The sequence below is a fragment of the Diabrotica virgifera genome, chromosome 4, assembly GCF_917563875.1.
Source record: "Diabrotica virgifera virgifera chromosome 4, PGI_DIABVI_V3a".
In the NCBI taxonomy this organism is placed as follows: Eukaryota; Metazoa; Arthropoda; class Insecta; order Coleoptera; family Chrysomelidae; genus Diabrotica; species Diabrotica virgifera.
The window spans coordinates 93,189,496-93,214,603 of record NC_065446.1 but is presented as its reverse complement, the minus strand read 5'-3'; the positions used below and the strand labels follow the sequence as shown (position 1 = coordinate 93,214,603).

Sequence of the window (25,108 nt, the reverse complement as noted above, 5' to 3'; positions counted from 1 at the left end):
TTTTAAACTGAATTGCTAAAATATTGCAAATTGTTGCTTATAAACAATTAAAATAACTAATTAGAAACATAAGTAGAACTCTAATAATATGGCTTGAAGGTAAAGACAAGGAGAATGAGGGTGTTTACATCGTTAAAGAGAACAAGCAAATATCTCAGCCAGCACCAGAGAACACGGACTTGGAAAATAATAGTCTAAGAGCTAGTGAACCCTCCGTCTAACGGTCTTCCTGTAAGGCTAGAAATTTGTATAGTGATAATTCATAGCACACCAAGGCTAAAAACCATAACCTGGCAGGCATCAGCCCTGCACGTGTATCTATCAGGTGAATCGAAAAGTGCAAATTTAGGGGGTAAAATAAACTTTCTCCTGTAAAGTTTAAATTTAAGTATGTGTTTGAGTAAATTATTTAGAAGAAATGTGTACAATGACAGGCGATTCTGAACAGCACAAGACTGTGCCAGGCGAGGGGAAAGATTAGGGGATTTTCCTAAAATTATTTTTTTTTGCATCGAACAAAGTTTTTTTTAGGTTTTTTGAATCATTCCAAACAGAAAAGGTCTTTAGTGACTTTTCTCTTAGGTTAATAGTTTTTGTTATATAAGCGATTAAAAATTTTGAAAATTGCGAAATCGGCCATTTTTAACCCTAAATCGGACATTTAACTAAAAATTTCAATGTTGCCAAGGTAGGTAGATATTCTTTAAACATTGATTGATGAAATCCCGAAGAGTTTTTTGCAATACAATATCGAAAACCCCTTTGTTTTTTAATTGCTAATCAAGCGGGCGCGACACTGTAGTATAAGTGAGGACGTTTGAGTTTGCATAAATTCATTATCTCGAGAATGGGCAAATAGGACTTTTTGACATATAAATAATACTAGTGACGTCATCCATCTGGGCGCGATGACGTAATCGATGATTTTTTTAAATGAGAGTAGGGGTTGTGTGATAGCTCATTTGAAAGGTTATTTAATTCTCTATTCAGTAATATAAACATTAACATAATTATTTATACAGGGTGTACAAAAATTTTTTTTCTTCTTTTTGTCTAAATTAATTTAATAAAAAAATTTTTTTGTACACCCTGTATAAATAATTATGTTAATGTTTATATTACTGAATAGAGAATTAAATAACCTTTCAAATGAGCTATCACACAGCCCCTACTCTCATTTAAAAAAATCATCGATTACGTCATCGCGCCCAGATGGATGACGTCACTAGTATTATATATATTGTTGTGATCTTGATTATTGATATGAGATAATATTTTATATGTCATTTAATTTAATCAATGCTTTAATAATAATCTAATTAATTTACCAGATCACATATCAATATGTTTTCAATCTCAGGGCTTTTTATAAAATTAATTACTTACTTACGTGGCTTCTAAGTATTTCTTAATGGTTCCTAATCGGGATAGGAAAGAAAAGAGTAAAATAATAACACATATGGGTTACAAGTGTAATCAAAATATTGTTTATTTTATTTAAATGGCAATCACTGCTTAATATTTGCTATATCTTATTATTCTTAAACATAACATTTACACATGGGAATCTTATTTCCTTTTGATTTCCAATTGAAAGTTTTTATTAACATTTAACTATTATGATTTATTAGCAACAATTCTATTTAAGTTTGATGAAGCTTTTCTGATATTATTGATTATGTTTCTTCAATTTTAAATGTGGTATTTACTACGAAAAACCCATACATTCATGTCCAAACAAATGAGACTGACCTTTTTCTGGTGAACTGAGAATGTCTTCACACAAGACCCGTTTCCTGCTATCCTTGGCTGCAATCAAAACCTCGTCCTGGCTTCCAGTAATGTTCTCCTCTGAAACTAGCTCGTATAGCTCTCGTTTCCTGCTTCTGTCGTGATGCTGTGTTCTACCTTTTTCGAAACTGCAATCAGCTACCGGGAACTCTTGGCTCAAGGAGGTTCTTTTACTCTCAACCTGGCCTACCTCTCGTTCCACGATAGATACTCCACACTCACGGAACTACACCGGCTTTCTCCTTTCCGTACACTACCGTCTACTACTCGACTTCACTTCTCGACAGCTCAAAACATTCTGCTCTCTATTTGTCATTCATTCCCCTACTTTCTAAATATCCCTTCCAGATTCACAAATCAAAATTCCACCACCAACTCTCATTCGCAGTATTCCTCAAAACCAATTTTTAAACTTTCTAAATATGCTTAATGGATTTCAAAGAAAATAGTTAATTCCCATTCTAAAATTACTTTCTACTATATACAAATTTTAATGACCTATTCTCTATTTCCACTTAGTCTTATTTAGCATCGGCTAATGATCGATCCTTCCGCGAACAACGATAATTACCTATTATCGATTTCACTTGAGTCTTATTTAATCACTTCTTAAAATTAAATATAACAATTTGTTGTATACAGGTTGTTCTAAATTTATATGCCCGTGGTTGACAAAATTGAAAATATTTTATATTAAATTGAATTTTGTCTATAATTATCAAATTTTAATTTTCATATCAAATAGAAATATAACAAATCCCCGCCTTGTATTCGATAAAATTTATCTGCATTTTTAAATAAATTTTCTCGAGGCAAAACCAACTCCCTGTATATTTCCTTACTTTAATCTACGTCTTATACCCCTTCTTCTTGTATTACTCTAATTAGTCCCACCTGTAGAGTAATTGTTTCCTTATTTTCAGTGTCCTCATCCTGTGTTAGAGTGTCGGCTATTATGTTGTCTTTCCCTTTTTCCCATATCAATCTTCTGTCTTTTTTCTCAGATTTTTCACATACTTTTACCGTGTATTCTGCATCCTCGTTTTCATATGCCTCCTCTTCAAATGCCACTGTTTCGATCATATCTTTTTCGCTTTCATTTGTTAGCTTTATTTCTTCTTCTCCTGAGCTCATCTCTTCTTTTGAGGAATCCCAGTTTTCTTTTGCTTTTGATACTCTCAATTTTTCTTCTTCTGGGCTCAACTCTTCTTTTGAGGAGCCACAGGTTTCATTTTCTTTTGTCTTTTTCTGACTTTTTCTCCCTTTTCTTCTTTGTCCTTGCTTCGTTGCCAAATTCATTTCCACTGTTTGTTCTTTACCTGATTCGTCCGTATTTTGTTTCTCCTGTTCCTTGTCCTGTTCTTCTTCTTTTTCTTCTGTTAGATTCATCGTATTATTTTTAAAATCTATCACTACATGTTTTTCTGCCAATTCGTCAACTCCTACTATCATGTCATGTGACATGTTTGGCATTATTACACATTGTAGTGCATACATCTTCTTACCCAGTCGTACTATTACTCGTATGCCTTCATTTATAGTTGCCAATGTCCGTTTGTTTGCGCCCACTAAATTTACCCTAGGTATTTTGTAAATTAAATTTGTTAAGTTAACTTCTTCTATTAGTTTTCTGTTGACCAATGTTATTTCAGATCCAGTGTCTATCATAATTTTAATTGGTTTCTCGTTGATAAATCCATCCACAAATTTTAAATTAACTCCATTTTTCTTTTCGTTGTTTCCTGCCAATTTAATAAACTCCTTGGGGTGACAAAAGATTCCTGTTTGATTTTTGGTTTTTAGTGAGCGCCGTCGTGAAAAGACGCCGGTTGCTCATCGTTGTTTATATTTTCGTCATACTGTCTCTCTCCGTCATATTCATCTGTCTGGGTATTATTTACTTCTCTTCTATTTTCTCTTGGTCTGTCGGATCTGTTTCGGTTTTCTCGATATCCCTGTTCATTTTGTCTACCATTATTTCTGTTTTCTTGATTTGAGCGTGTGGTGTTTCTATTCTGGTATTCTCGATTTCTATCCTCATTCCATTGCCTATTTCTTTGTTCATAATTTCCTCTTCCGTTGTCTCTATTTTCGTTTTCCCTTCTGGGATTAAAATCTCGTCTTGTATAGTCCCTCCTATTTTGATTTCTATCTCTGTAATCTTGTGTTTCTCGGGGCCTGTAATCTTCTCGCGACCTTCTTGATTTTATTTCTCTTAGACGTGATTCTCTTATTTGTAGGAATTGGCATAAACTATCTATGTCTTTGTAATTTTGCAATGTGATATGGTCTTCCAGCGTTTCCTCGAAATGTCTTGCAATCAGTTCGACTAATTGTTCCGATGAGTAATTATATTGTAAATGCTTTGCATTATTGTAAATTTGTAAAGCATATGTCCTTTCTGATACCCCCATCCTATCATTGTATTTCCCATTTTGCAATTCCTTGTTAATTTCCAATTGTTGGACTTTTCCCCAGAAATAATTCAAAAATTTTTGTTCAAATTGTTGCCAATTGCTGAATTCTTCTTCTTTACTATCGAACCATAGGCTTGCTTCATATTTGAGATGGTTTCTGATAGTTTCTTTTGCTGTTTCGAAATTTCCGATGTGCTGTATTTTCTTTTTCAGGCTATTTATGAACGGCACTGGGTGTAATCTTCTTACATCCCCGCCAAACCTTATCTTCACGTCATCTGTGCTATGTATAACCATTTCTCTTCTTTCTCCGACATTCTGTTGCGTCCTGTTTTCGGTGACTTGTTTTTCTATTTCTGTGATTCTTTTTTCCACTTCTTCTCTGTCTACTTGAATAGCATTTTCCAACTTATTTTCCAAATTTTCTAGTTCCTTTTTCTGGCCATTCGTTAACTCCTTTATTTTATTTTGAGTTTTCATTTCTTGTTCTTTCATGTGATCCTTCAATCTCATTTCTTGTTCTTGCATGTGATCTTTAATTTTCATTTCATACTTTTCTATGCGTTCCTCCATTTTCTTGTTGTTCTCTTCTATGGCTTGTTTTGTTTCCTTCTGATTTTCTTGCATTATTCTTTTTGTTTCATCCATTTTTTGATCCACTTTTTGTTGTGTTTCATCCATTTTTTGATCCACTTTATCCATTTTCTTTGATGTTTCTTCCTGATTTTTATCCATTTTTTGTTGTGTTTCATCCATTTTCTGTTCTATTCTTTGTGACTGGAGTTGCATCATTTGTAATATTTTATCTATTCCTGATAATTCTTGCTGTTCTGATGCCATGATTGTCGTGTCTAAAATATCTTCTTGGTCTGAATGTTCTTTTTGTTTTTTGTTGTCTTTGCTTTGGCTTCTTGTCACAGACATTTGTTTTCAAGAAGTACTGTCCCCGCCAAATATAAAATTTTACTAGTATGTTACCAAGACGACTTTTTCTCACCCAAATATTATAAATTGTCAATAAATATATCAAATGTAAATATCGTAAAAATAAAATATTAAATCAGTTATGTAAAATTTGTACCTAAAGAGATCTAAAATTTTATGTTATCAAATGTAAGTATCTCACTTTTTACCACAGGCATATAAATTTTCAAATACCGGCTTTACTCTTTCTATCCTTCAAATTTGCCACTAGAAATACTTTACAATGCCCTCCACGTTGGACGACAGTTGATGTGATCTTGATTATTGATATGAGATAATATTCTTATATGTCACTTAATTTAATCAATGTATTAATACTAATCTAATTAATTAACCAGATCACATATCAATATGTTTTCAATCTCAGGGCGAATTATAAATTAATTACTTACTTTCGTGGCTTCTAAATATTTCTTAATGGTTCCTAATCGGGATAGAAAAGAAAAGAGTAAAAAAAATACACATATGGGTTACAATTATAATCAAAATATTTTTTATTTTATTTAAAAGGCAATCAATGCTTAATATTTGCTATTTCTTATTATTCTTAAACATAACATTTACAAATGGGAATCTTATTTCCTTTTGGTTTTCAATTGAAAGTTTTTATTAACATTTACTTATTAGGAGTTATTAGGAACAACTCTATTTAAGTTTGATGAAGCTTTTCTGATATTATTGATTATGTTATTCAATTTTTTATGTGGAATTTAATACGAAAAAACCCATACATTCATGTCCAAACAAATGAGACTGACCTTTTCCTGGTGAACTGAAAATGTCCTCACACAAGACCCGTTTCCTGCTATCCTTGGCTGCGATCAAACCTCGTCCTGGCTTCCAGTAATGTTCTCCTTTGAAAAACTAGCTCGTATAGCTCTCGTTCCTGCGTCTGTCGTGATGCTGTGTTCTACCTTTCTCGAAACTGCTATCAGCTACCGGGACACTCTTGGCTCAAGGAGGTTCTTTTACTCTCTGGCCTACTTCTCGTTCCACGATAGATATTCCACACTCACGGAACTACATCGGCTTTCTCACTCTCCGTACACTACCGTCTACTACTCGACTTCACTTCTCGACAGCTCAAAACATTCTGCTCTCTATTTGTCATTCATTCCCCTACTTTCTAAATATCCCTTCCAGATTCACAAATCAAAATTCCACCACCAACTCTCATTCGCAGTATTCCTCAAAACCAATTTTTAAACTTTCTAAATATGCTTAATGGATTTCAAAGAAAATAGTTAATTCCCATTCTAAAATTACTTTCTACTATATACAAATTTTAATGACCTATTCTCTATTTCCACTTAGTCTTATTTAGCATCGGCTAATGATCGATCCTTCCGCGAACAACGATAATTACCTATTATCGATTTCACTTGAGTCTTATTTAATCACTTCTTAAAATTAAATATAACAATTTGTTGTATACAGGTTGTTCTAAATTTATATGCCCGTGGTTGAGAAAATTGAAAATATTTTATATTAAATTGAATTTTGTCTATAATTATCAAATTTTAATTTTCATATCAAATAGAAATATAACAATATGTCAAAAAGTCCTATTTGCCCATTCTCGAGATAATGAATTTATGCAAACTCAAACGTCCTCACTTATACTACAGTGTCGCGCCCGCTTGATTAGCAATTAAAAAACAAAGGGGCTTTCGATATTGTATTGCAAAAAACTCTTCGGTATTTCATCAATCAATGTTTAAAGAATATCTACCTACCTTGACAACAGTGAAATTTTTAGTTAAATATCCGGTTTAGGGTTAAAAATGGCCGATTTCGCAATTTTCAAAATTTTTAATCGCTTATATAACAAAAACTATTAACCTAAGAGAAAAGTCACTAAAGACCTTTTCTGTTTGGAATGATTCAAACAACCTAAAAAAAACTTTGTTCGACGCAAAAAAAATAATTTTAGGAAAAACCGCTAACCTTTCCCCTCGCCTGGCAAGGTCTTGTGCTGTTCAGAATCGCCTGTAATTGTACACATTTCTTCTAAATGACTTACTCAAACACATATTTAAACTTTACAGGAGAAAGTTTATTTTTCCCCTAAACTATACACTTTTCGATTCACCTGGTAGATACACGTGCAGGGCTGATGCCAGCCAGGTCATGGTTTTTAGCCTTGGTGTGCTATGAATTATAACTATACAAATTTCTAGCCTTACAGGAAGACCGTTAGTCGGAGGGTTCACTAGCTCTTAGACTATAATAACATAAGTTTATGGATGAAACGGAAAATCATCTAACAAAATATGAGTTAAGTTTAATAAATTGTTCAACAATAGTTATAGGTGGCCATTCGTTTTGTAGATTAGTTTTTGTGTTGTAAAATTATCTGATTATTTGTTACACTTTTTTTTTAAACATACAGGGTGTTTCATTAGGAATGACCAATCACTGAGTTCTAGATAGAAGACCTCAAAATTTTAAGATTTAACAGAAATCACTTAAATAAAATTTGGCTCCTTACTGAGTTACAGGGTGTTTTATTTAAATATTTAAAAATTATTTTTACCCAGTACTTTAAAACTATTTGGCATATCCTTATCATACTTGGCAGAAAGTGTGGCTACTATACACCCTACTAAATTATGATAAATAAACGTTTTTAGCTGCTACCAGATGCGTACGACAGGGGATAGTGAATGGTTGACCCTTCCTAAATTCTACGCCACTGGGGGAATGTCTATTTTAGCGCAATTTTTCGATTCTCCAACACTTTCTATGTAAATGATATACTCTTCATTGGTCACGATAAAGTGATTAGTTTTCGAGATATTTGAAGTTAAAAATGAAACGGCACAGTTATTTTGATTAATTTATGATATGATTCATATGATTAATATTTAAAAACTATTTGTACCCAGTACTTTAAAACTATTGGACTTATCCTTATCATACGTGACAGAAGTGTAGGTTCTATATATCCTACTAAATTATGTTAAATAATCGTTTCTGGCTACTACCAGAGGCGTACGCCAGGGGAAAGTGACTGGTTGACCCTTCCCAAATTCTACGCTACTAACGGAATTGCTATTTTAGTGTAATTTTTAGATTTTCCAATACTTGTTATGTAAATAATATACCTACTCTTCATTCGTAACGATAAAATCATTCGTTTTTGAGATATTTGAAGTTCAAAAAGAAGCGACACAATATATTAATCAAAATAAATGTGCCGTTTCATCTTTAACTTCAAATATCTCGAAAACTAATGACTTTATTGTTAGCAATAAAGAGTATATTATTGACATAAAAAGTATTGGAGAATCTAAAAATTTGAATTGTATTGGCGTAGAATTTGAGAAGGCTCAAACACTCATTATCCCCTGTCGTACGCCTCTGGTAGTAGCTAGAAACGTTTATTTATCGTAATTTAGTAGGGTGTATAGTAGCCACACTGTCTGCCAACTATGATAAGGATACGTCAAATAGTTTTAAAGTACTGGGTAAAACTATTTTTTAAATTTTTCAAAAAAACACCCTGTAACTCAGCAAGGATCCATATTTTATTGAAGTGATTTGGGTTAAATCTCAATCTATTGAGGTCTAGCATCTACAACTCAGACATTGGACATTCTTAGTGAAACACCCTGTATGTCCCATCGCTTGATAAATGTAAAATCTTACCCTTCCATGGACCTCAGATAATGTAACATGAACTTGTGGGGATGAGTTGTACTGACTTCGAACTTCAATATTCTCATTATTAACAATTCGGCTTGAACAATGGCGTCTCTCATACTCCAATATTCGTCGCCAATTTCCAGTAGACTGCTTCCTCTATGCAGTGTATTGTGAGCTACGTTGATAATATCTCTAATTTTCAGGGGATCATCTTTGACTTTTCCTGCCAGGTATAGTGCGGAAGAAGCTATCAACTAAAAAAAGTTTAAAATTATTTTTGATTCTAACTAAACATGACAGATGGAGTTTTTATGGTATAGTCGGCGAGGAATTATGTTAGAAAATCTCTCTTTACGCGAGCTGTGACACGAGTAAGAAACTAAAAAAATGTTAGAAGCAAATGTTGAGTTATTACCCTGGACAGTGGCGTAGGTATTATATCTACTTTAAAAATGAAATAAGAATTAATATTAAGCAGTAGATTTTAATCAATACAAAGCAGTAGAGCAGATCAAAGCATATGAAGGGTCAGGGAGAAGAACGACCATGAATATCTATCTGGAAGCATTTTCGGTAAAATGAAAAACAAAGTTGCATATTCACCGTTTTCCCCTTTGCGTCCAATCTTCTGATGTGTTTTTAAGGCGATTATCATCGTTATTTCCGCTTGGCCGTTCATAGGTTGCTAGTTATCTTTCTAAGCTAACAGATTGCGCAAGAATCTCAAAATGACCAAAAAATTGACATTCATCGTTTTTCCCTCTGACCCTTCAAATCAAAGCCATATATTGAATCAAGCAGAAAACGTTTGGCACCATCAAAGATATCAGTGGCGGATCCAAGGGAGTGTCACGACCCCCCCCCCCCCCAAGACGAAAATAAAAAAATAAATATCAATTCAATAATCCTAAAAAAAGAAAAACCGAGAGCCGCCAAACAAAAATTTTTAGAGGGACATCCAAAAAATAATTGAAAACCCACTTATCCTAGGGGTAGTAAGACAAAGTGACCTTGCATCAGAGAAAAGTAATAAAATCACCCTCAAGATCCATGATCCCCCCACCAAAAAAGATTTCTGGATCCACCACCGAGAGAGAAGTATCTCTCTCAGTGGCGGATCCACAAAAATGACATTTTCAATAGAAAATGTCAATCTAAGCTGCTCTTAAGCTTCACGGATTACGGACCGTTTAAAAACCTGCTTTTATCAGATGATCGATATGAACTACCTAATTCATACTATTTCTAGCCTAAAACTGCTAGAAAAATCTCCAAAGACTGGCAAAGACAAAACACTGACGTAACTTTGATTATGTCAGCATCATGTATTTGTACTCATTAAAAGTCATACGTTTTTACGATTATGTAAAATAAATTTATTTATTATAAAAAATGAATTGGTTATCTATTTAGAGTATTGTAACTGTCAACCAATTATACATCTATAAGTATTAAGTCGCTTTAATGTGGAAATACCCTTCAACGAATACATAATTGTCAAAGTTCTATGTATAATAATACTTAGTTATAGAGGTTTTTAAGTTATTGAGGTTTTAGTTATCGAGGTTCTACAGAATGTCTTGAACGGGAAACAACACCATCCCAGTGATCCCAGTGGCAAAATGCAGAGTAAGTATAATGTTTCTTCACGTTGTAAATTTATTATGTAACCAAATATTATTTTATACAATAGTAGACATATTTATCAATTTATGTACTACTTTTTCAACATACATAGATAATTTATTGTTGTTTTTTGTTGATAACAAACATTAAAATATGATGTCCATTGCAATGGACAACAGGTCTATATTGATATTTTTGTTTCAGGTTTTAATCCGGATAAGCCAAAAGATTAAGATATTTTGATGTCCTTTTTATATGATGATGATGAATTCGAACAATTAGCTGATAATGTGCTGTTTCAAATTGAAGACAAACGGAGATTAATCCAATTGAAGTGGGGAAAACCCATAGAAAGAAGCATTGGTCGTCCCAAAATATCAACTGAGAATTCTCCCCACACTCCAAAAAGACCCAGAGTTGAAATTACACCATTGAAGGAAATACGCATAGATAAAATAGATCAGTTACCAGATTACGATAACAAAAAGGAAGCATCCAGATGCAAAAATATTGGGTGTAAATGGAAAACTCATGTTTTTTTGTGAAAAAAGTAATGTACATTTATGTTTTGTAAATAACAAAAATTGTTTTAAATATTTTAATTTAATAACATTTGCTTGATATAAATATAATATATTTAAAAAAATATTGTATTATCCTAAATTCTTATTATAGTCCCAATGCCCATTACAATGGACATTCTGTCAAATGTCTACCTGTTAAACAAAAATGTCAAAAATGTGATTTTAGGCTATTACAATCTTCCGTTATGAAGATTCAATAGAAAAAAAAACTGAAGGTACTCGTGGGAGTGCCGACAGAAGTGAAAACTTCTTATAGTATATAAATTGCGAGCTCAATGCTTTTTAGCATTAAGCTCCAAATTTCGTTTACGCAATTTTCGATCAATATCGTATACGCGATGCGTATGCACTATGCTATTTATGTATACATACATATAATTTATATACGTACAAAATTTATTTCAGCGATGTGATGACGGTCTCAAATTCAATATTTTTTCCCCACCCAAGAAGTGCACAACGTCCCTAAAGAAATTTTCAATTCAAAAATTATTTCGTCGGAGCGATGACGGTCCCTAATTCAATACTTTTCCCCTATCCAAAAAGTGCACAACGTTCCTAAAGAAATTTTCACTTCAAAAATTTATTTCGTCGAAGCGATAAAGGTCGCTAATTTAATATTTTTCCCTATCCAATAAGTGCACAACGTCCCTCAAGAAGTTTTTACCTCAAATATTTATTTCGTCGAAGCGATGACAGTCGCGATGACGGTCGCTAATTTAATACTTTCTCCCATCCAAAGTGCACAACGTCCCTAAAGAAATTTTCACTTCCAAAATTTATTTCGTCGAAGCGATGACGGTCGCGATGACGGTGCCTAATTCAATACTTTTCCCCCATCCCTAAAGAAATATTCACTTCAAAAGTTTATTTCGTCGAACCGATGAAGGTCGCTAATTTAATATTTTCCCCATACAAAAAGTGCACAACGTCCCTCAAGAAGTTTTCACTTCAAATATTTATTTCGTCGAAGCGATGACAGTCACGATGACGGTCGCTTATTTAATACTTTTTCCCATCCAAAGTGCCCAACGTCCCTAAAGAAGTTTTCACTTCAAAAACATATTTCGTCGAAGCGATGACGGTCCCTAATTCAATATTTTCCCCCATCCAAAAAGTGCACAACGCCCCTAAAGAAATTTTCACTTCAAAAATTTATTTCGTCGAAGCGATGACGGCCGCTAATTTATTACTTTTTCCCAGGCAAAAAGTACACAACGGCCCTAAAGAAGTTTTCACTTCAAAAATTTATTTCGTCGAAGCGATGACGGTCGCTAATTTATTAATTTTTCCCCATCCAAAAAGTGCACAACGTCCCTCAAGAAGTTTTCACTTCAAAAATTTATTTTATGGAAGCGATGACGGTCGCGATGACGTCACTAATTTAATAATTTTTCCATCCAAAAAGAGCACAACGTCCGTAAATAAGTTTTCTCCAAAAATTTATTTCACCGAAGCAATGCCGATCGCGATGACGGTCGCTAATTCAATACTTCTTCCCCACCTAAAAAGTGCACAATGTCCCCAAAAGAAGTTTTCGCTTTAAAAATTTATTTCACCGAAGCGACGACGGTCGCGATGCGCTAATTCAATATTTTCCCCCATCCAAAAAGTGCACAACGTCCCTAAAGAAATTTTCACTTCAAAAGTTTATTTCGTCGAAGTGTCCTAGATTTTAACAATATTTCAGATAATTTCAAATATCTTAAAATTATTCCACTGTAATATATTTAAATATATTAGTAAACAATCAAGCATGCCGAATGTTTAAGTAGTCTTGTAAACAAAACTTACACATGTAGGTATTAGTGCAAGATTGCATTTCTGTATATTATTATTGAAATAATAATCTTGACATACATATACGAAAGTATTACAAACATAGGTAATCAATAAGTATTCATACACAGAAATATTTAGGGCAGTCTAACAGTCTAATATTGGGGTTACTGTAGAGAGTGCCACCTCGACTAAGGACGTTCATTCCATCGTCAACTGGGTACTATTAACGAGTATTAAATGTACCTATAATAATAAAGTATTAATGGGAAATATAGTGTCTTCCAGTTAATCACCCCATCGTTAGGGTAGCAAAAACGCGTTACCACCATATGGCGACCTGAGAGACGAACTGGACTTCTGAACCAGCAACAGCAACAAGAAAGATGGCAACAAAAAACTGGAAGAAAAGACAGAAAATTTGGGGTAAAGTACAAATCCTCTTATAAAATAGCATTATTAGCTGCAATATGGAGCTGGAGAGGCCAACCATACGAGAAATGGTAGACGTCGGCAGGAACAGCTTTGGAGACATGGGACCACGCCCAGCGTCAAGGAAAATGGACCATAGTGGACAATAATTGTGTGTGAATTCGTGAGTAACTTTTAATAAGCTATTTTTTTTATATTGCATACAGTCTCACAGATTAATCTCACAGATAAGAATAATTTTTTTTGATTAAGTAAATAAAACGTAAAAATATAGGTAATCTTTTTGAGAAGTATTAACTTTTTAATTGAATACAATAATTATCAAACTAGGTGAAGTTTTTATAATTTTTATTAATTTTTAAGTATATAATATAAAGAATCTAATATATTCAATAAGTTAGTTGATATCTATTTTTGACTATAGTATCGATATTAAGTTTTATTTTTAAGGAAAGATACGAATTTTTGCAAGTCTTAATAGATTATATTTTTAACTATGATTATCAATTTTTTGCTATTTAAACACTTTTATTTTGCGTAAGGTAAGGTATATTTACCTATTCTCAAATGTTGATATTGACCGTGAACAGAAACAAAAGAATGTGCTGAGACGTCATAATATACGATTTAAATGGACTATTTATAGTACTATATGTACACTAAGAAATTATGTAATAGGAAGATTTTATGGAATTACGATGAATTAGAATATTTTTGAGAATATAATGGAAGAAATATTATTATTATTTGAATTATATAATATAAGATAAGAAAAGAAATACTTTGAGACGTTGGAACAAAATACAGAACTTACGAGACGGAAATGTCTAAATAATTAATATGGAAATTTTTGTTGAAAATAATGCACTCAACATTTTTAAAGAACTTTTATGATAAATATGATAATTACAAAGAAATGAATCCTAAAAAGGGAAAATAAAAAATGAATATGGAAGAGAAGTTTGATTTTTTTTATATACAAGGACTATCCCATATATAGGGACTAACGATGAAGAATTTTTTTATACGAAAAGAGGATACAGGCTAAGGAAATATGTCCTGGAAACTAATCTGATACAAGAATAAAGACAAAACAAGTCATAATGAAAATGAAGTGACAATGAAGAATAAGTTATCTGAAAAATAGAATATTTAAAGAGAATATTTTATACTGCTACAAACAGTATATATTGAGTATGGTATAAATATACTTTTAAATTTCTATAATATAATATAATATAACTTTAAATTCTTATAATATAAATATATTTTGATTGAAAACGTAAGACAAGTCATGTATCTCAATTAGAGAAATAGAGACTATTTTTTATGACGTAAAAGTGACAATTCTTGCGAAGAAACTGAACTTATATTTAATTAGTGTCAAAAAAAAAGATAAACTATTTTTAGCTATTGTAAGTTTTTCTCGTTCGTAATTTTTATGTAAATATTTTGTGGGTACCCGGGCCCAGAAACAGATTTAGAATTAGGATTTAAATTTTTCCTTATGGTCAGGAGATTTTAATCGATTTTTTTTAACAGAATATAGTCTATTTTTATTAACACTTTCTTTCGGATTTTTTTTTTCATAATTGAATGCTTGAAGTTTTTTGATACCGATAAAGATCGTTTGATACGATTAAGATCGTTGATTTTAACTTTTTTTTAATATCGGTCGAATTCTAATATAAATATGATTTTTAAATGTTTTATGATGATTAATTAATGAGATAACTGATTTTTTTAATATATTAAAAGCATAATTAATATGAGACAATCTAGACAAAACAAAAAAAAACACACTCTTGTCAAGAAAACTGGTACAAAATGAAGATCAGAAGATTTTAGCATACCCAATTTTTGTTTTGAAGTAATCCTATTCTCAACTAAGGGTGAGCAGTAGGTTCAAATAGGAATTTAGGGATGCGAGACGTAGAAGAAGATTTTTAAGCGCACAACTATCCATTTTGTCTTTTTGGAACAAACCTTCTCACGACTAAGGACGTGCAAAAGGACCGGAAGCAAATTCAAGGGTATAAAGTTGCGAAAAACTACCCACCGAGTAGGTAAGGGTTAGAGAAGAAGAATTTATGAAGTAAATGATATATAAATGAAGAATTATGAAAAATGATGAATATATATGAAAAAAGATATATATGAAATATAAAGTAAATGAAAAATGAAATAATGAAGAAATATGAAGAAGAAGAAGATTTATGTTTAACAGCACACTATGAAGAAAGTACTAAGTATAAAGAAAATGAAGAAATATGTAATTATTGTGAAGTACCAGACAAGAAGAATAAAAAAAGAGAGAATTTCTAATAGAAGAATATGTAAAAATTTGAGAACAGCAAAATATTTGTCTTGTAAATGTCTAGTAACAGAGTAATTTAAATTTTAAGAGTTTAAGTTGTAAATTTCTTTTTAAACCTTTGAGTTAAAGTAAAATATAAAATATAATTTCTCAGTGTACTTTCGCGAGATATAAGGAAGTAATAAATAAGAATAGACGATGTTTGATGACTATTTTTTTAATTGTGTAATAAGTTGTATATTTGTATATTTTGTATAAATTTGTATTTTTCTGTAAATTCAGTTGATGATGATGACACGAAAAAAATTCCTCTCTTTCAAAAGGGAGAGAGAAAGGGCACAGTAAATTGCAGAGTAATTTTTTTTCTTTAGGAACGGTGGTGTCCTAGATTTTAACAATATTTCAGATAATTTCAAATATCTTAAAATTATTCCACTGTAATATATTTAAATATATTAGTAAACAATCAAGCATGCCGAATGTTTAAGTAGTCTTGTAAACAAAACTTACACATGTAGGTATTAGTGCAAGATTGCATTTCTGTATATTATTATTGAAATAATAATCTTGACATACATATACGAAAGTATTACAAACATAGGTAATCAATAAGTATTCATACACAGAAATATTTAGGGCAGTCTAACAGTCTAATATTGGGGTTACTGTAGAGAGTGCCACCTCGACTAAGGACGTTCATTCCATCGTCAACTGGGTACTATTAACGAGTATTAAATGTACCTATAATAATAAAGTATTAATGGGAAATATAGTGTCTTCCAGTTAATCACCCCATCGTTAGGGTAGCAAAAACGCGTTACCACCATAGAAGCGACGAAGGTCGCTAATTTAATATTTTTCCCCATCCAAAAAGTGCACAACGTCCCTCAAGAAGTTTCCACTTCAAATATTTATTTCGTCGAAGCGATGACAGTCGCGATGACGGTCGCTAATTTAATACTTTTTTCCATCCAAAGTGCACAACGTCCCTAAAAAGGTTTTCACTTCAAAAATTTATTTCGTCGAAGCGCTGACGGTCGCGATGACGATCCCTAATTCAATACTTTTCTCCCATCCAAAAAATGCACAACGCTCCTAAACAAATTTTCACTTCAAAAAATTTATTTCCTCGAAGCGATGACTGTCGCTAATTTAATAATTTTTTCCCATCCAAAAAGTGCACAACGTCCCTCAAGAAGTTTTCACTTTAAAAATTTAGTTTATCGAAGCGATGACGATCGCTAATTTATTACTTTTTTCCATCGAAAAAGTGCACAACGTCCCTAAAGAAATTTCACTTCAAATATTTATTTCGTCGAAGCGATGACGGTAACTAATTTATGACTTTTTCCCAGCCAAAAAGTGCACAACGTCCCTAAAGAAGTTTTCACTTCAAACATTTATTTTATCGAAGCGATGACGGTCGCGATGATGGTCCCATCCAAAAAGTGCGCAACTTTTTTCCCATCCAAAAAGTGCACAACGTTCCTCAAGAAGTTTTCACTTTAAAAATTTAGTTTATCGAAGCGATGACGATCGCTAATTTATTACTTTTTTCCACCGAAAAAGTGCACAACGTCCCTAAAGAAATTTCACTTTAAATATTTATTTCGTCGAAGCGATGACGGTCGCTAATTTATGACTTTTTCCCAGCCAGAAAGTGCACAACGTCTCTAAAGAAGTTTTCACTTCAAAAATTTATTTTATCGATGCGATGACGGTCGCGATGATGGTCGCTAATTTAATACTTTTTTCCATCCAAAAAGAGCACAACATCCCTCAAGAAGTTTTCACTTCAAAAATTTATTTTATCGGAGCGATGACGGTCGCGATGACGTTCGCTTATTCAATGCTTTTTCCCCATCTAAAAAGTGTACTACGTCCCTAAAGAAATTTTCACTGCAAAAATGTATTTCGTCGAAGCGATGACGGTCGCTAATTTAATACATTTTCATCATCCAAAAAGTGCACAACGACCCTTAAGTTTTCACTTCCAAAATGTATTTCTTCGAAGCGATGACGGTCGCAATGACGGTCGCTATTTTAATACTTTTTCTCATCCAAAAAGTGCACATCGCTCATAAAGAAGTTGTCACTTCAATACATATATGTACGTACAAAATTTATTTCGCCGGAGAGATGACGGTCGCGAATACGGTCGCGAAATAAATCCTTTTCCCCATCCATAAATTGGTTTTACATTTATTTTAAATTTAAATACTTCTATACAATTTATGTATAGATACACATAATATAGATACGTAGAAATTTTATTTCGCGAAGAGATGACGGTCGCGATAACGGTCGCGAAATAAATCTTTTTTCCCCATCCTAAAATAGGTTTTACATTTATTTTAAATTTAAATATTTTTATACAATTTATATGTACATATAAATAATATATAGCATAAGCGATGACAGTCGCAATGACGGTCGCGATGACGGTCGCGATGACGGTCACGATGACGGTCGCGAAATCAATGCTTTTTCCCCTATCCAAAAATCGCACAACGTCCCTAAAGAAGTTTTCACTTCAAAAATTTCTGCAGAGAAAAAATCAGGTCTGAAAGGGTTAAAATGGAACTGAGTAGGGCATATCGTGCGAACGAAGGACGGCAGATGGACGAAACGTATTCTCGAGTGGAGACCCATACCTTTCGAAGCAGAGGACGACCACCAACAAGATCGACAGATGACCTGTAGCGGATATTCCAAAATTGGATGCAAACGGCTCAGGATAGGAATTTGTGGGCTGAACTACAGAGCTAGAAGTACATACATACGACGGAGATGCAAGGTGGATAACATTATTAACTGGGTAAGAAACAGAAGAATATAATGGAATGACCACATAAGCCGAATGACAACAAATAGGGTAGTCAGGACAGCGAGAGACGGTTCCCCAATAGGAAGACGATCAGTGGGAAGACCACGAAAACGATGGAACAACAACTTACTAGAGGCACATTGAAAAAACAGACAGAGTCATGTCTATACAAAAAGAAGAAGAAAAACTAAGGGAACTACGGGAGGCCTACGTCCAGCAGTGGACAAGTATAGACTGAATGATGATGATGTATAATAATCACGGACGTACGTTTTTTTGTCACTTCGAGCTTAATGCGTTAGAGTTTAGAGCGAATTCGACAATCTATGACGCACTGAAAGAAGGGTTTGGGATAAACTGTACAAACCGAATGTTGTCGGTTTTTAGAACATTCTACAGACCGAATGTGTACACATCAAAGAACCACCACAAAAGTTGTGCAGCCTGAGCAACCAAGGGCGGATCCAGGACCGATTTTCGGGAGGGACCATGAACTTTTTTTGGGGAGGTGTACCGGGGGGCAGGGGGTAATTTTTAAAAATTACGGTTAAAATGGTGAGTTTGAAGGCACTTTTTACACACTTTTGAGTTATATAAAGACATTCAAAAGTTATCGTTATTAAAGTATTATTAAAGTTGTTAACGATTCATCCACATTTCTTCGGATCCAAGTGCAGTTCTTTCAACAAGTTTAATACTATTTTTTTCAATGCTTCTCCTGTCACTCTGTCAGGCCTTGTTCTTCCCCTCTTTCTTACGTCGGTTACTTCGTCAAATATGACAGAATAATAATTTGCACTTTGAACCTGATTCATGTTTTGTTCAATTATTTATTCACCACAAGATGTTATTAATTATTGATTTTGACTGGTGTTACTAATGTATGTTGCTGCGGATAGGTGTCGTTGAATAGTCTTATCTCCTGATGAGACTTTAAATCTTAACAATTCCCCTCATTGCTAGGTCAAGAATTTTCGTCCAGAAGCAGAAGGCCATCATCACGACAGCCACTTAGAGGAATATTTCGTCGACCTAAGAACACTATAAACTCTACTATTGGTCGTAGTCTTTCTTTATTTTCTTGTATCTGTTTAGACCTTTGAGAGTCTTTCTGGTTTGACTGACACCTAAACCTCAACGCACTCCTTGTGATATGATGTTTTTTCATGGATTTGTATGGCTCCGTCTTTGCCCATGAGTTTGGCGAAAGATGTTAAAGGTTTCATGACAAGGCTTTCGGCTGTTATCCCTTTATTATGACCATATTTTTCATTAGAAAAATAAAATTCAATACTGGTACAACAATCCCTTTTGACTGTTCGAAAATACCAACCAACTCATTTGTTGTAAGTTCTGGTGATCCAAGTAACGCTTCATTTCTTTTTTATTCTTTGTGTGTATAGAATATGGAAATTGATAGGATTTTGATGGCTGCCAAGATCGTTCTAACAATTGGCACTTATCTATATTTTGATTTATAAAACATCCTAAGTCATTCTTGAAGCTTCTGTTACTGCTTTTGTTCAATTCTAGTCCAGAAAACATATTTATCCCCTGTTTTATACATATTAGGTATATGTGCTTGAAACTAAGAATATTTGAACTGCCAATATTTAAATTTATATTTTTTTAAATTCTCGGAGGGGGCCATGGCCCAATCCGTGGATCCGCCCTTGTGAGCAATTCCACCAACGTGTAAACACTGTTCTTACTTGGCCCAACTCATTGGTGTATTTACCTATCTTGTATGTTTCTACATATCTCTTATCTTGCTTGGTCTAACGCACCGTAATTTCAATATTTTTTAATTTAATTTAAGAATTTAAGATAAGTTTTAATGTAAGAATCCAAATTGGGTTTAAACGGTTTAAGGCATTCATGTCAACACTAATAACCTAACAAATCAAAAAACATATATGTTGATTAGACAAAATGACAAATTAATTAAACATTTTATCTCTTATACGAAACAAGAAAGATATATTTATATTTATTTTCCGGGAATATAAATTATATTTATTTAATAAATATAAACAATGAAAATTTGGTTTTAAAAACACATTATATTAATACAAAACTGAACATATTGTATGTTTTACGATACAGATGCCTTCGTCTCTTCGTCATCTAACTTCGACCACACTTTTAGGCTCAAATTTTGTTCATTACGTTTTAATGTGTGCTGGTTGCATTGTAAATACTTGGCTACGCTATTAGCTCGCACATAATTAACACAATAGAGAACTTACATAAAATTTTAAATTCGAAAAAATGTTATAAATTGCAACAGAACATAATTTCAAACATGTCGTATCAAAGATAAAAAAGTTGTTTTTGTGTTCCGTTTGGCCCCTAAAGACGATTCTAAATTCAAATTATTGCAGCTAGCCCAAAATGCATCGTGACGTAATATGGTTGTGTGTTTACATTCTGCACCAACAAAGTAAACAAAATTGTATATAATTTTAAATTAGACGTTATAAACGTCAGTAGAAAATACGTTTGATCGTTTGAACTATTTTAAATTCATAGAAAACTTGTACTTTTACAAAGTGGCATTAAACAACACTTATAGTGTTTTCTTTTATTTTCCATAGTAAACCTTCTTTTATTTCCTTCAAAAACTGTATCAAATTCTAATCTCAACAAGCTGGTATATATTATTACAATGACATCCGATAAATGTCATTGGAATATAAATATTTTCCCTTATTTCGCGACGATGAGCTGGCCAAATACCCAAGTAGGTGGAGGCCAATAAACTAAAAAATAAGAAGAAGAATATAGGTACCTAAATATAACCATAAATATAAATATAACCATAAAGTTCAACTAGGTGACGTCACGGGTCGTTTGAACTATTTTATATCACAGAAGAGTTTAAATTTGTACTTCTAAGTTATTAGGAGTTTTTGAAGCGTGAAATTTTGGAAATCCCATTTTTAAACAAAAATGAACATTATTGTGTAATAAAAAAATGTGCAAGTTCCCTGTTAAGATTTGCTCATACAAACAGCTTTTAGTAGAACAAGCTAAAAATGCGATCATTATCATAACGAAAACTTTATTTATTTACGTATTTAAATTCATAATACATATAGAAAATTACTATTATGAAAAGTTGTTTAGAATTAAAATAGTTATTTATGAAACAGTTCGTGAAGTATGCTTTTTGCGAACGCACGTGATGTTTAGAGCACGAGCGACAGCGGAGCGAGTGCTATATATCGCGTAAGTTCGCAAAAAGTACTTCATGCACAGTTTCATACAATATTTTATCTACGATAAACAAATAAAAAAACTGTAACTCTTCGTCACTGGAATTCATTTCTATTCTACAATTTTTAGAACTTTGACATTTAAAAATTCTAACTTCTTTCAAACCACAAAACTGTCAAAATTTTTGTTGTAATTTATTGCTCAAATGTCATCACCATGACAACGCGAGATATTTGATTATAACGACAGAGATAGCTATACAGTGCATGTCTATTCTTAATTCAGATATACTTTCCAGTTTACCTCACCTTTGCAGTGTACGTCAACTTAACAAGAAAAGTTAGGTTATGTAGAGATGTTGGTGGTGGACATATACAGCATATTGTTTGATTTTATTTATTATTGTTACTTATAATTTTGTTAATTCTTTTTATTTTTGATTAAAGTTCTGTGTTAAAGGTTTTGACTGATTTTTTATGTTTTATAATGTTAATCAAAATTAATTGATAAACCAATGATATAAATTCAGATTAAAACAAGACATACGTAATTACAAAAAAATTGTGTATCGCTCGTTATGAAAGTGTGCCAAAAAACAGTGCGAAAAAGTAAACCCCATTTAAAATACATTGTTACTTCACGCACACTTTAAATCCTTCACGCACTGCTATCTATAATGACAGTTTTCACAAACTAAAAACTTGTGCATAATATGAGATAGAGTAGATAAACTATGTTTTAATGTGTAAAAATCCTTCTTATTTTAGATATTGCGTACCTCGTATTTGAAACAAGTAGATATTATTCATTATTTATGTTTTTTTACAAATATTATATACAACATCGACGCCAACTTTTATTGAAAGGTGAAGATTCCATGTTAATCATTTTATATGGCCCAATAATTAATTTAAAACATATAAAAATAAATAATAAATATTACCTACTTCTTTCAAATGCATGCACGCTCAGCGTTTGACATTGAAAACACCCTTAAAGCTAGTTCAGCCGAAATCCACGAGAGGTCATCGTTGTGACTTAACAATGCGAATCGGGACACAATTTAGGGTCCTTATCACTAGCGTTTATAGCTGATGTCAGCCAAAGTCACGCGCTGGTTTGAAATATGAAATTTTCATTTGCATTTTTACGTACAGTTTATTACGGTTAATGAGTTTTTAGCAGTGTCTCCAATTCTCCATTGTTGAACTATTTCGTTATCTAAAATTGCTAAAAGACCATAAATTGCTGTCCCGAGGTGCAAGTTACTGGAAGGCTTGTGACGTCGAAATTTTTGACTGAGATATAGAAATGCCGTTTTCGGATTTTGATTCAGGAGGCCAAAATACATTGGAATCTATCGGTAGATCGGATCCAAGTATTGCAGAAGCGGCAACTCAGAACGACCAAACTGCGAATTTATAAACAAAAACAAAATTTTCGTTGAAAAATAAAGATAGATCACTGGTAGGTATTCATAAAATGTTTAAAAGTTAGGTCAACGTCTATGGTCAACTGCTTTTGTTGGAGGTTTATGGAGGAAGAACTTGCCACACATATAAAACCCTAAAAAGATGAGTGAATTCTCTACCTCACAATCTCACAAATCTGTTAAAAGCAGAACCGAAAAATAGTTTGCCAAACACAATAGACCAGGAAGGATCTGTTTTTAGGTGGATGTGAGAGGTGGCATTCGGATTTTTGCGGATAAAGTTAGGTGATAACTTCAATCTTATGCTCCTTCTCAAATACGCCCAGAACATTAATTAAAAATTTAAATATTTAAAAATTTCAAAAAATTTCGTTTTTCTACAACCGTGTTAAAAATGCAATTTTTAGCTCTCCATACGAGCGTTAAAAATGCTACTTTAAGGCAATAGTGCTTTAAAATTTTTAAGGCACTGCAGTTCGTATTGACCGTATACGCTGTGAGCTCGTACGTAGAGGGGATATTTACAAATTCGCGAGCGCCAGTAGTGACAAGTATGTAAACGTTTACCGGAAATTTGACATAAATGTCAAAGTGATTAATTTAAAATTAAAATTAAAAACATTAATTATAAAAAATATTAGTTGATCAAAGCTGTGGTATATATTTTTACCTTAAATATACCTACGTTTTAAATACTGAATTTAAGTTTTTTTAATGTTTCGTAATATGTAATTATAAATTAATCTATTAATCTTAGCGCCATCTACACGATAATTTTGAAAGTATCCGAAGTAAGAAATTCATATTTTATCAATAGAATGTCAAAATGATTAGCAAAATCTTAAAAAAATAGATTACAATTTAATTACTTTTTTGCGTTGTAAATATTACGCGATAACAATTAAATAATAAATTTAAAAATTACCGGTGAAAGTTGAATTAGTAATCCGCTAGGAGCGACACCAGCGAAGCTCAGAGCGTATAGGCAATTTTGATGTAATGCCAAAAAAATAAAAAATGGAATGTCAGTCAAGTTCAAGTAAAAGTTTTTGTAGATAATGTCCTGTAATTACGTTTATAGAAAAAATATTGTATAATATGCGTGTTAAAAAGTACATTTTTAAGGCACTCATGTGAATTGTAGAACTCGCTATCGCTCATTCTGCAAACTTTCACATGCGTGCCTTAAACGTGTACTTTTAACACTTACATCATAAATAACTATTTTTTTCTACTGTATTTGCTTATAACTTTAAAACGATTCATTTTGGAACAAAGTCGTATAGGAATAAAACAAAGATAATTAAATTTCTATCAGATACGATTGGTTAAAAATATCTTAATTTAACACCCTTGCTGTAAAATAGCAATAAATATAAAATAAGGGGGCAAAACAAGCCTGTCCTTATTCAATGTTTTTCCATCACTTAGGTTACACTTGGAACCTTCCTAATTCGCTAGAAAATTTTTGTAATGTGCTAAAACCGTCCACCAAATTTCATTAAAATTGATTTACTAGATTTTGCATAATAATTTGTAACGGACAAGGAAATCACTTCATGTGATGACGTGCCGGACCGAACACCAGGATAACCCAAGGACCTCGTTGCTCAGAGTCGGGAGCGTAAAAATGGGGGGGTTTAAATTCAGATCTTAAATAGGGTAACTGGAAGATTGAGATGAGGCTAAGACAAGACAAACGATACGGAATACATAAGACTAGAAGTTGGGCGCCGTTTAAATTTTTACCACTAAATTTATAAAGGAAATACACAAATATAAAAATAACATACCTGTAAAAAAATACACAAAAAATATACACATAAAAATAAGGAACTTATACTGGACTTCATAAAAAATAGTAAATCTCAAAAAAACTTTATTTACGATACTAAATAGTTTTGATATATATTATCATATCTTACATGTCCCTACTCTTAACGGTGTTTACAGAATATCATGCATTATGTATACTATCCTATTAATGGGACCGTGGTCTCTAATTGTACTAACTGATCAAACGCAATATTTAAAGAAACTTTAAGAAAATGA

The 25,108-nt window shown here is 32.5% G+C and overlaps 1 protein-coding gene across 3 annotated transcripts in view; it reads right to left on the bottom strand.

Moving 5' to 3' along the window:
- The window catches only part of LOC126883071 (cyclin-Q), a 75,065-nt gene that overhangs the window by 16,592 nt on the left and 33,365 nt on the right, over nt 1-25,108 (bottom strand). For all 3 annotated transcript variants that reach the window (XM_050648287.1, XM_050648289.1, XM_050648288.1), the window contains exon 3: nt 8,844-9,094. In XM_050648287.1, the coding sequence (XP_050504244.1) occupies nt 8,844-9,094 (251 nt within the window). The remainder of the gene's footprint in view (nt 1-8,843; nt 9,095-25,108) is intronic.